The 13,456-nt window shown below is 35.9% G+C and overlaps 1 protein-coding gene across 1 annotated transcript in view; it reads left to right on the top strand.

The window, feature by feature from the left end:
• The window catches only part of PTPRQ (protein tyrosine phosphatase receptor type Q), a 210,728-nt gene that overhangs the window by 143,366 nt on the left and 53,906 nt on the right, over nt 1-13,456 (top strand). Inside the window, exons 28-30 of the mRNA XM_054719730.1 lie at nt 4,774-4,960; nt 7,928-8,172; nt 11,383-11,449. Of these exons, the coding sequence (XP_054575705.1) occupies nt 4,774-4,960; nt 7,928-8,172; nt 11,383-11,449 (499 nt within the window). The remainder of the gene's footprint in view (nt 1-4,773; nt 4,961-7,927; nt 8,173-11,382; nt 11,450-13,456) is intronic.

Below are 13,456 nucleotides of genomic sequence, written 5' to 3'. Positions count from 1 at the left end.
TAAAACATTGCCTGGAACATAATAAGTACTCAATACATGCAAAGAATAATAACATGCTTATTATTACATTGATCCTCAGGATGTACATGATGTTTATAAACAAGTGGTTAAATTGATAATACATTTGTTTAAAATACAGTGAAAAGGGACTCATAATACCAAATGAGAAGGATGAAGGGCATTAGGAGAAATATATCCTAAATAAATAACATCAGAGCTTAGTATTATCTTATCTCCTCATTTGCATTATCACACCTTATCTAACATTTTGATGTAAATATTACTATCTTCATTCTGCATAAAGGTGAACTGAGACAGACATGATAAATAATTTCTCATATAACTGAGACTTGGCTAAGACCAGAGACAATGGTATGATAGGATAAATGGAAAGCCATTAAACAGCAAATAAAATTTGCCAAATTGAAATATGCACTCACCAAAACCACTTTGGATCAAGGATAGCAAGAATTCAAACAGATTCTAGCACTTCACAGTTTCCCTGGGATTCTTGGATCCAAGTAGTCATTTAGTTCCTTCTTTCCTTAATTAATCCAACACAAATTCTTAAGTAAATCCAACATGCCAGCATTATTCTAAGGTCTGGATAGCTAGAATTGAACAAGTCAGATGTGGTCACTGTCTTTATAGAGCTTATCTGCAGCTCATTTCATGAATATATAACTATCTACATTCAAGAATGATTAGTTCATAGACCCATGAAGAACACATATCATTGAATTTTGCACTCCTGATACAGCCTGAGTTTTGCCAAATACTAGCCACAAGGACATACAAGTCTTCCCATATAAAACTCAAATTAAGCCAAAATTGACCATCTTAAAAAAATTATATATATCTATATTAATAAAAGAGAAACATGCAAATTGACCGTACTTCCACTATGCCCACAAGCCACACCCACAAGCCAATCAGGAGTGAGTATGCAAATTAACCCAACCAAGATGGCTGCTGGCCATGGAGCGAGCAGGAGGCTTGGGTTTCCCCAGCGATGGAGGAAGCCAAGCTTCCTGGCTGGCCCTGGCCTCCGCTCAAGGCTACAAAGTTTCAATTATAGAAGATAAATAAATCCCTGATACCAGGGCCTCTGCTTGGGTCGCTGGGGGTGTGTGGCCAGCCTGCAAAACACCACAGGCCCCTTGCCCAGGCCACCCCATGCCCCAAGGGAACCCCAACCCTGATCCGGGACACCCTTCAGGGCAAACCAGCCAGCCCTCACCTGTGCACCAGGCCTCTATCCTATCTAATAAAAGAGTGATATGCAAATTGACCATCACTCTAATACACAAGATGGCTGCCCCCATGTGGTCAAAGATGGCTGCCTCCAGGTGGCCCCAGAGGGCCACCACAAGATGGCCAGTAGGGGAGGGCAGTTGGGAGGCACCAGGCCTGCAAGTGAGGGCAGTTGTGGGTGATCAGGCCAGCAGGGGAGGGCAGTTGGGAGGGACAAGGCCTGCAAGGGAGGACAGTTGGGGGGGATCAAGACTGCAGGGGAGGGCAGTCAGGGGTGACAAGGCCAGCAGAGGAGGGAAGTTGGGAGTGACCGGGCCTGCAGGGAAGGGAAGTTGGGGGGGACCCAGGCCTGCAGGGGAGAGCAGTTGGGGGGACCAGGCCTGCAGGGGAGGGCAGTTGGGGGGACCAGGCCTGCAGGAGAGGGCAGTTAGGGGCAATCAGGCTGGCAAGGGAGCAGTTAGGCATCAATCAGGCTGGCAGGGGAGTGGTTAGGGGGGATCAGGTTGGCAGGCAGAAGTGGTTAGTGGCAATCAGGAAGGCAGGCAGGTGAGCAGTTGGGAACCAGCTGTCCTGGATTGTGAGAGGGATGTCCAATTGCCCGTTTAGGCCCGATCCTACCGATCCATTTCTCGAGGGGTCCCAGATTGGAGAGGGTGCAAACTGGGCTGAGGGACACACACCCCATGCACAAATTTCATGCACCGGGCCCCCTCTAGTGTGTGTATGTGTGTGTGTGTGTGTGTATGTGTGTATATATATCATCCTGGATGATTGTACTGGAAATTAATGCATTTTGTAGTCATTTTTTCATTGTTTTATTTACTTTTTCAAAATTAAAAAATATATATATTTATTGAGCAGCCTCTGTTTTCCAAAACAAAGATGGAAAATAAAGTTTTGTACTCAAGTAGCTCACACTGTAGTGGGAGACACTAGAATATAAACAGCTAATTATAGAGTGTGATATAGGCAGTTTTTTGTTTTGTTTTTGTTTTTAATGAAAGCTAACAAGGTAATTAAAGCTTCTGTTATGGGAGACCTGGGATAAAGACAAGATTTCACAGAGCAGGTTAAATTTGTTCTGGGACTTGAGGAATGAATAAGGGTTTACCAAGTAGGAAGGGTGGAGGTGGGAAAGAAAAAGGAGAGAAATAGAACCAGTCTAACTACTGATACTGTATATAAAAACTACCGTACCTCAAAAATAAATAAAAAATGTTTCATAATAATAATAAGGGATCAAATATAATATGAGCAAACAACCTTGGCACTAACTGAAGGGAAATGCTAGTCAAAAAGGTCTGAACTATTGGTCCTGGGTAAGTGAACAAATAATGGTTAACAGTAACAAAGACAAAGTAGGTTTAATAAAGAAAGACAATAAATTTTATATAAGCTGTATTCGAAGGCCTAGTATTCTTTTTAGATTTTATTAAATATTATTTAAGATACAGTAGGTCACATATATGCTATGTCATATTTTTACTTCTCGATATTTGTTATCCATTGTTTTCATGGATGGCATTGGAATAGTTTCATTGTACTTTACAAGATTATTACCGGTGAACTTATGATAGTGTAGACAGTTCTGGACTAATGAAACAGCTGACTATAAATCCTGTCAGCGACTTAGTTGTTATTGAATCTTGAGGAATTCACCTCAACTCTATAAAACCAGAGTTCAAGTAGCCACAGTATGTAGTCCGGCAAATAACATAAATGAGCAGTCCAAGTGAAGCCAACTGGATGGGGCAGTGATGTCTTGGAGACCCATGCCTCTGTACAGAAGCTGACTATCATTCATCCCTAGGTCATTGTTACTCAGTGTGAATATATGCCTCGTCCTAAGGAAAATTTTAAAAGCCAGATGTTCAGGTGATATTTAAATATTGACAACAAATAAAATACACACACTTTCTACCAGGAGGAATGTGCACCTCATCAATTGGATTTCTAGGCTAATTTCTTTTTCTGCCATTTTAGAGCAGTGGAACTTCACCTTTCGCTGCTCTGTCTTGAGGTAGGAACAATCTATTTGGCTTTTTTCTATGCTGATATTAATTATCAGCCTTTTATTGTGTTTCTCATAGCAACATTAGATTAGGTTAAGGAAGGCCTTAGAAAAGACCATTTGAAGACCATATACTGAACAAAAGCCATCTTTTATAGTTACCAGGGAGGGTGAAGTTGAGAATGAACTTAATACTGGGAACAGTGTGTATAATTTGTTTTAGAGTCTTTCAAAATCCTGTACCTAAGAGGAGCACACAAAATAAGATTTTAAATGTTCTGATGTTCACCTCTGGAAAAGCCTTTCCTTACTGCTAGAAACTTAGATTTTCCATCAAACATAGATCATGTTTAAATAAATTATAAAACTATATTTAGTACACCAAAGGATATTAATTTGTGCATATTTAATAATTATGACATCCACACTTATCCAGTGTCATGCATGGTGTCAGCTCAGAGTTTTTCAAACTGCAATCAAGACCAGCATTTTAAAATTAATTGGAATAAAATTAGAAAGAGCAGAAAAGACCAAGTGTATTTCAAAAAGAAGTTGTATTTCTGAAAATATTTTTTCAGGTATAAAGAAGTATATATATGAGTGCACATATAAATACTTTTTATACCTGAAAAATGATTTTATGAGTTATGTTATGAAAAATGATATCCTGAATTATGTTACAAAATGTGTTTCCTTTGTGTGAGTCTGATATTAAAATAAAACAAAATACTGCAGATCTATTTTTTCTAAATTTCAACAAAGCACTATAAACACATGTTATCACCCATTTTAATACACAGAAAATAAGACAGAGCATAAGTGACTTGACAAATGCTATATGGGAGCTATTAAGTGACTAAGTTGGGGTTTGAATCTTTGATGGTTGGCTACCAAAACCTATATATATTTTTCTCTAAAAAACATTAGAGTAGGAAGTAGTGTTTCATTGACTGCAGAGATGATTTTGGCATGATTTTGATGATTTTTGATGGGTTAATTGCTTTTTCTTTTAATTATTGAAGTAATTGCTAATTAGTAAACTGTTAAAGTAACACTTTAGATTTCCCAGGACAATCTGTTTTAAAAAAATACAGTTGTCCCTTGAACAACATGGAGGTTAGGAGCACCGACCCCCACACAGTTGAAAATATGCATGTAACTTTTGACTCCACCAAAACTTGTTATTCCTCAGTATCCACAGGGATTAGTTCCAGGACCACCTGTGGACACCAACATCCTCAGATAGTCAAGTCGCCTACATCAATGCATACAGTCAGCAAGCTGCATCTGTAGACTTCTAACTGCAGATTGAAAACAGAACAAATATTCACTGAGAAAATCTGCATATATTTGGACCCATGCAGTTCAAACCTGTGTTGTTCAAGGGTCAACTCTAATTTAAATCTTGACTATATAAATATACTACATGTAGCTTTGTATGATTATACTTTAGTGATTTGTATCTCAAGTGCTGCTTCCTTTCATTGTCAGCTATTTTTTTCCTATAGGTAGATAGTGATGAATTTAATATGTCCTTAATCAAGTCAAATGAAGAGAATAAAACCATAGAAATTAAAGATTTAAAAATATTCACAAGGTATTCTGTGGTGATCACTGCATTCACTGGAAACGTTAGTGCGGCATACGTAGAAGGAAAGTCAAGTGCTGAAGTGATTGTTACTACTTTAGAATCAGGTAAGACGTATTTTTCATCATTGCTAAAAACTGACCTCGTTAGGTAACTTTCTTACAGTTTATCATACCCCACCCTAAAAAGGGTATGTATTATCAAATTTTTAATGCATATAAATATAATTTTCAGTGATTCACTGTGGTTGACAAAAGTGAAGCTTGCTATTTTTTGAGGCAAAGTGGAATTATGCAGAATAGCCAATCCTTGTAAATACAAAAAACAAATTAGTTCATAATAAGCCCAATTTTTGCATTTATTTAAACACTAAATGTTTTAGAAATTGTTATCTTGCTGAAGAGATGATTTTCCCAATTGTCTATAGCCAAAAATGCTTCACCTAAAACTCCATTTTAATTATTTCTGTCTCATGATTTGAATGCTTATTAAAGTGATAATACTCTATTATTAAATAATCTAGAAGTCAAAATCCGAATCCGGGTCACATTTATCATATGTTTTCTTCACTTATTTAAGTGACATGTTTTATTATATAATCTATTTGATAAATGTCAGAATCCATACAGATTTCCTCAAGTTCCCATAAGCAGGGTCTGAGTGAATAATAAGATTGTAACCAATAAGAATTAAATGTGGAAAGTCAACCTCCCAGAACTCGCTGGCCCACCCTCCTTCAGACTCCTGATGTTCTTTGCCACCAGATATATCTTTGGAAAGAGCACATGAAGGGATGTGTTGCTATAGTTTATTTGTTGCTATCTGTAAGGTAAGTATAGGAGGTAAAAATACTTTTGAGTTAGTCTTTTCATTATGTTATATACTGCATTGTCTACTGTTATGGTTCTAAATTAAAGGGTCCATCTTATTCTCTAAACCCTAAAATCCCACTTGTTTCCAATGTGCTGCCACATGTATCCCAGGTATCTATTTTCTTATTGTACTTGTTGCAAGTCACCATCATCCTACCTACCTGTGAGGAAACATGCTGCTGAACTTCTTTACATTCATGCCATAAAGCATTCATTGAAAACCTTAATGTGCTACCTCTTTCAAAGATATTGTAGTTTAATACATTTTTACTGAACATCTAAAAATGGAATTTTAGATGTAAAACCAAATATGTTTGCAGGATAGGAAGTTCTTTCCAGCATTGAGAGAATTCTTCCACTTATCCAACTTTAAACCTGATCTTATTTTTTAAAACATCTCTTGTAAAAAAAGATATAGTTTTTTCTATGTAGCATAAAAATGTTTAACAACTAGTGTTGTGGAAATGTGTTGAACTAGTTTAACCTTTATTTTATCTATGCCTTTTTGCCCTTAAAATGTGGTATTTGGAACAATAAAATATTATCTGATTCTCTCTTTTTTTCCTCACTGTTATTTATTTACTTATTTTTTGCTTGCCAGAGGGCACTATTTCCAAAGATGTTTGCAAGAAAATAGAGCTTGTACCTGAACTACTAATAGCCAAGTATTAACAGCCTTCTTCATGGAAATTCTTTTTTTAGTATGGAAAAATATATCCATTCCAACTTGATCAAGATAGATATATTCATTCAATCAGTTATTTATATAAAGAACACTATGTAGTATAGCAAGAACTAGTTCATAAAATATATTTTTTATTATGAACTATATTCATAAAATAAATTTATCCTCATATATACCATTCTCTTTCACAATAATTTATTGATACTTAGCTAGTTATATATCCAACTAACTGCTATTTATTTAGAAAAAACCTGGACTATCTAGACTATATGAACTCTTAAAACTCAACACAACAAATCCAGTTAAAAATTGATAAAATATATTTCACCAAAGAGGAAATATGATTGGCAAATAAACTCATGATAAGATAGATTTTCAGTATCATTACTTATTAGGAAAATGCAAATTAAAGCCACAATGAGATATCACTATGCATCTACAGAATAATAATATTGAAAATGGTGAGAATACCAAATGCTGGCAAAGATGCAGAAATATTGGATTTCTCATACATTTTTAGTGGTATTATAAAAGGATATAGCCACATTGGAAAATAGTTTGTTAATCTTTTATAAAACCAATCATGATTCAGCAATTACACTCTTGAGCATTTATCATAGAGAATTGATAACTTGTGTTCATGCAAACATCTGTATATAAATGTTAATAGCAGATTTATTAGTAATAACAAAAACAATGAAAACAACCCAAATGTTTTTGTTTTTTTTAATGATTAAACAAATTCTGGTACACCCATATAAGGGGACACTACTTGGCAATGAATAAAGAATCAATTACTGATATGTGCAACAACTCTGATGAACCTCACAGTCATTATGCATTGTGTTTCTCAAAATGACATAGTTATGGAGATGAAGAATGATTCGTGTTGAGGGGAGGCATGGAGGGCAAATACAAGGAGAAGGCAAGATGAAGTTCCTTTGTGGTGACGGGATTGCTCTGTATCTTGTTTTTGGTGGTGTTTATAGGAATCTACACATGGGATTAAATTGCATAGAACTACATACAAGAAAGTATGAAAAAATGTTAAATTTGAATATTGTCTATAGTCTTGTTAACAGCATTGTACCAATGTCAGTTTCCAGGTTTGATATTAAACTACAATTATATTAGATGCCACCACTGGTGAAAGCCAGGGGAAGGTTACTTGGAACTGTGTATGATTTTTGCAACTTCCTGTGAGTCTCTATTATTTTTAATTAAACTCCAATAGTCATGTAAATGTGTTCTGCATAAAAATAATACACATATAAAGCTAAATAAATAAGAAGGAAATATATAAGCAAATGAACTGGATCAGCAGTATGGTTCCTGTGACCTAAGATGTCAATGATGTTACAATGCATCAGACATTTTGCTTGTTTCCATAATTCATAGGGTTTATATAATCTGTGTAATACTCCTTATAAACATAAATTTGAAGTGAATAAGTTTTATATGGTGATTGAAAAGAACATATTTTTTATAAAATTTAATTGGTAAATATTTCATTTTAGTCCCTAAGGATCCACCTAACAACATGACATTTCAGAAGATACCAAATGAAGTGACAAAATTTCAGTTAACATTCCTTCCTCCTTCTCAACCCAATGGAAATATCCAAGTATATCAAGCTTTGGTTTACCGAGAAGATGATCCCACTGCTGTCCGGATTCACAACCTCAGTATTATCCAGAAAACGGACACATCCGTCATCGCAATGTTAGAAGGACTGAAAGGTGGACATACATACAATATCAGTGTAAGCATTCATAGCTTTTAGTTATTTGCCTATTTTACAAAGTCAATTTTCAAACTCAGCATTCAAAAATACTTCAGCTTACGTACACACTACATTTTTTTCATATATTTTGGGGGATTGTTTAAGACATGCCAACAGAAAATAGATTTAGAGAAGTGAAGTTGTTGATATCCTATTAAAATACAGCAAGTCCTATGAAAATAAGTAGATAAAGCATTTGTACAAACAATAATGCCATTTACTTTAATAGCATTATTGTTTAGAAATATTTTATTCCCCTTCCATTCTGTGGCTTATACATATATCTATGCCATTGACTTTGACTTGGGCCACATGATATGCTTTGGCCAATGAAATGTGCCACATCTATTGAGAAGCATTAGAAGTTTCTGTCAGCTCTCTCCTTCTTCCTCTCTGTCTCAAGAAGAGCTATTCTGAGCAGAGTCTGCTCCTTCAGTCTGTGTCTAGGAATGGGAAAATATCAAGTAAGGTTAAGCCATGCAGCCAACCCACAGTTGTGCATGTACTGTAAATAAGAAAACAATGTGCATTATTGTAAGCCAAAAGTAAACACCAAAAACAACATTTGTACAATTGTTAGAAAAGCAGAAATAAAATAAAGGATAAAGGAGATGCATGCTAAAAGTAAAAGAGTGGTGGTAGATAAAGAGATAATTCTGCCAAATGGGAAACTGTTAATGTGTGATTATAAATGGAACATGGAAAAGCAAATTTCAAAGGCAAAGAGCAGAAATAATTATTTACATGATTGAAATTCACATATATTTCACATAGCTATTACTAAAAGCTAATAACATTTTATATCTTCATTCTAAATTATCCATTTTGGAAAATAAGTGTATATGTGAGTTCATATTGCATATATACAATCCATGAACAATTTGTTTCATCATTTGATGATTTTTATAACGTGTCTTGAAATTTTAAAATAGAAGTATCTAATTCAGAAATTCATATTTTAAGCAACATAGAATTCATCCCTAAACCTTAGCTTATTAACTAATCCTCCTAGTAACTCTTTATAATCATCAGAATACTACTATGTGTATATGTATTCCCTCATTAACTTTATATCTTACTAGAGGCCCGGTGCATGAAATTCGTGCACTGGGGCGGGGAGGGGTTGACCCTCAGCCCAGCCTGCACCCTCTCCAATCTGGGACCCCTCGAGGAATGTCCAACTGCCCGTTTAGGCCCGATTCCACCTAAACGGGCAGTCAGACATCCTTCTCACAATCCAGGACTGCTGGCTCCCAACTGCTCGCCTGCCTGCCTTCCTGATTGCCCCTAACCACTTCTGCCTGCCAGCCTGATCACTCCCTAACCACTCTCCTGCCAGCCTGATTGATGCCTAACTGCTCCCCTGACAGCCTATTTGCCCCTAACTGCCCTCCCCTGCAGGTCTGGTCCCCCCCAACTGCTCTCCCCTGCAGGCCTGGTCACCCCTAACTGTCCTCCCCTGCAGGCCTGGTTCCTCCCAACTGCCCTCCCCTGCTGGCCTGATCGCCCACAGCTGCCCTCCCCTGCCAGCTATCTTGTGGCGGCCATCTTATGTGCACATGGGGACAGCCATCTTTGACCACATGGGGGCAGCCATGTTGTGTGTTGGAATGATGGTCAATTTGCATATTACTCTTTTATTAGATAGGACTAGATAATATGTCTTTCTAGGATTCTTGTTGCACATAACATTGTGACTACCTTTGTGAAAGATCTATTAGAGGGAGAGTGGTGATTAAGAGAATGAACTGACCTTGGTTCAAATACTCATTTTGCTATTTTCTGTGTCTGGTCAGTTTCTGCAAATCTATCTTAGTTTTCTTATCTGAAAAATTAGTAATAGGAATAATAACTTCTTTATAGGAATATTGTGAGTATTAATGATTTGTAGTTATGGTAAATAGTGAGTATGCTATCAGTTTTGCCTATTGTGAATATGAGAAAAAATAGGAAATAAAGCACAACTAATTCATAATTTAAAAAACAAGAAATAAGTTATCTGATTGTTCACAAAGTGGAATTTCCAGCATCCTCAACTGAGAGTTTATTAGAAATGTATAACTTCAGCACCTGTCCCCATCTGCTGAATGAAAATCTGCATATCTTCATTTAACAGGGTTTCCAAGTGACCCTTTTCCACAATGCAATTGAAAAGCACTGTCCAATTCATCATTTACTATGTCGCTTAAATGTTAGGTTGCACCATAAAGAAATAAAAATAATGAAGCACACCGTAATATCATTTTTGTTGTGGATACTTTTTTAAATTTACAAACTTCAATAAGTATTTTCTTTAGGTACTTTTTAACCATGTTTTTGGGGCTTGGGTTATTTACCATAACTACCACATCATACATATCATTACAATTTTAATTCAATCAAAGTATATATAATGTGGAGTGTGGGTCACTAACATATAAACAAATTTATTAACTTCAATAAACATTAAACTCTGAATTTCATTTATCAAATACAATAAACTGGGCAAGAACATAGTCTTTGTTTCATATAGCAATAGAATGTGAATAGAAGAAAATCCTGTGTCTGCAGTTTCCTAACACAAAGTTAATTGAAAGGATTCACATCTGTGTAAATCACCCTCTGTACATACAAACAGAAATGCTTTATGTGTATATGCTGCATTACGCAGGTTATAGCATCAGATACTTTGGGGCAGGGGTGAAGAAGGGCATAAAGGGCAACTTTCAGAGGGATGATTTAATACAGGAAAACTGGGAGGCTGAAGGAATAGGATTTCATCTCAGAGAAGGGAAAAAAGAGGATCTTGAATATGGATTTACAGAAAGCCAGTTACCTAGCTACAGAGAAGAAGAAAAGATGTTAGAGTAGACAAAGAGAGCGAATAGAGTCTTTTCTATTCCTCCTACAGGTTCCAATTGAAGCCACTGTCCTTTCCTAGTCTCTGTGAACCGTCTATTTTGGCCAGTCAGCCTTTGTTCTCAGGGCTTACTAGTAACACAAGATCAGTTTTAAGAATTACTTCATTGTTAATATTCTTCCTCCATATATAATTCACATTTAAGTGAGTGCAAGAAATAAATAATTAATAGACTATATGCAATTGTTTTTAAAAATAGAATCATTTTAAAATTACATATAACCATAATCAGTTATATGTACACATAAGCAATAATTTGAAAATAGTAACAAGATGTTTCTTTGTTTTAGGTTTATGCAATCAATAGTGCTGGTGCAGGACCAAAAGTTCAGATGAGAATAACTATGGATATTAAAGGTATATACACAAGCTCCCATTCATTTCACAAGTGCTGTTCTCTTAATAAAACAGTAATAGAACTTGAATTCTGTATTAGAATTAAGGATGTAGTCAAGCTTTTAATGAAGCATATTTAAGTAATAATATATGCCTGTTAAAGCTATAATTAAAATGCCCAAATAATGATGCAAATTACCATCCTATATAATAAAAGGCTAATATGCAAATTGTCCCCTCAGGAGTTTGACCATTTGCTATGATGTGCACTGACCACCAGGGAGCAGCGTAGAATGAAGGAAGGCCCCGTCCAGCAGCCGACAGCAGGAGGGCGGGGAGAAAAAGGCCATGATTGGCCCTGATCGTTGGCCAGGCCTAGGGACCCTACTCATGCATGAATTTTGTGCACCGGGCCTCTAGTGTTAAATAAAGAGAATGCCCACCTGCTATTTTTCTTATATTTCCTTTCCTCTAACTTTAAACTTTTCTGAGACAAATTTTATAGTCCATTATTTTGTTTTTAAATTTTACTGAAAGCAAAACTTATTCTTTAAATTACCCATGACTAGAAGTTGACTAGTTTTAACTAGATTTCTCAAATGACCTTTATTTATATTGAAAGTTGAGTTCTTTACAGTTAATTAAATAGTGTTTACTGAAAAACCATGTATTCAGCTTTATGACTCTGACTATAAAGATTCTGATCTATCAATTCATTAATCTTACAGGTAGTTTTCATTGAAAATATAACTAAAATTTGGAGCCTGTCACCCGCCAAATCCATAAAAACTAAAAAAAGATTTTTACGAGGAATTTAGGGCCATTCAGTCATCAGGGTGCCTTCTATTCCTGAGACTGAAAACCTGCATGTAACTGTGCCATCTCTCTAAAAAGCTGTATAAAACCTGCAGAGCTAAAAACAAACAAACAAAACAAGTGTATGGACCTTTAGTAGAATTCCACCACCTGTTGCTTCTCTTGTTAGAGCAAAAAGTAAGGACACCAGAGCACAGTGATTCTCAGTCTTTGGCAAGGACACCAAGCACAGTGATTAAAAGCAGGCTCTAGGCTGAGTCTAGGGTCAGACTGCTAAGATTGAATCCTGGATTGGCCATTTGATATCTGTTTGACTTTGGGCAAGTTTCTTAACCCCTATAAGCCTGGGTAGTGGAGATAATACTAGTTCCTATTGCATACATTGTTGTGAGGATTAGTAAAGATAATCTTTGAGAAACGCTTAGGACAGTGCCCTACTAGAGAATGAGAAACATTCACTGTAAGGTGAAGCTGATAAATATTATCTTTTCATCAATGGGCAGTTTACACAATTGTAATACTGTATATAAATATTAATTATTTGCCTTTACTGGTAATTGATAAATTATACGTTTAGGAAATACAAATACAAAGTTTTAAAAAATCAGCAATTTGAAAAAATGACTTCATAAAGAAGAGCATACATCAATTCATCTTATTGTCTGTTATTCACTGGCAGACATGTAGACATGCAATTAACAATATTGATTCTTTAGTAAAAAAAAAAAATCCCATTTCAGATGCTTTGGTCATCCCAGGTAAAGAAGACTAATTCTGCCTTTCTTCTCTATATTTATAAATATATATACTGGAGGCAGTGGTGAGGTCCTAGAGAAATTAATTTTTCTTCAGTAATATGAATGATTTTGTTAGTAAAATGGAGTGATATTGAATTAATGGTAGCCTCATTAAGTTTGCATTTGACAGATAATGTCAGGTTGGGTAGTAGTGTCCAATGCCAGATTCTTCAAATTGGGAACCTTTTCTTGGGAGCTCCTCAGTGGCCTAGAGCTTCTCAGAACTCCCTGAAACCTGACACTCTTCCTGCTGAATTCTTTCTTCCTTCTCCCCTTTCTCAGGTGTCTCCCGACCTGTGCTCTGTGGTCTAAAGGCTCTCACCATCTCCTCTTGCTCACTGTATCTTTACTCTTCACAGATATTTTCCCCAATAAACTTGCTACTTATCTAATATCATAGGCTTTATATCTCAGA

This window comes from Eptesicus fuscus, chromosome 7 (assembly GCF_027574615.1).
Source record: "Eptesicus fuscus isolate TK198812 chromosome 7, DD_ASM_mEF_20220401, whole genome shotgun sequence".
NCBI classification, from domain to species: domain Eukaryota; kingdom Metazoa; phylum Chordata; class Mammalia; order Chiroptera; family Vespertilionidae; genus Eptesicus; species Eptesicus fuscus.
This window is presented reverse-complemented; position numbering and strand designations above follow the sequence as displayed.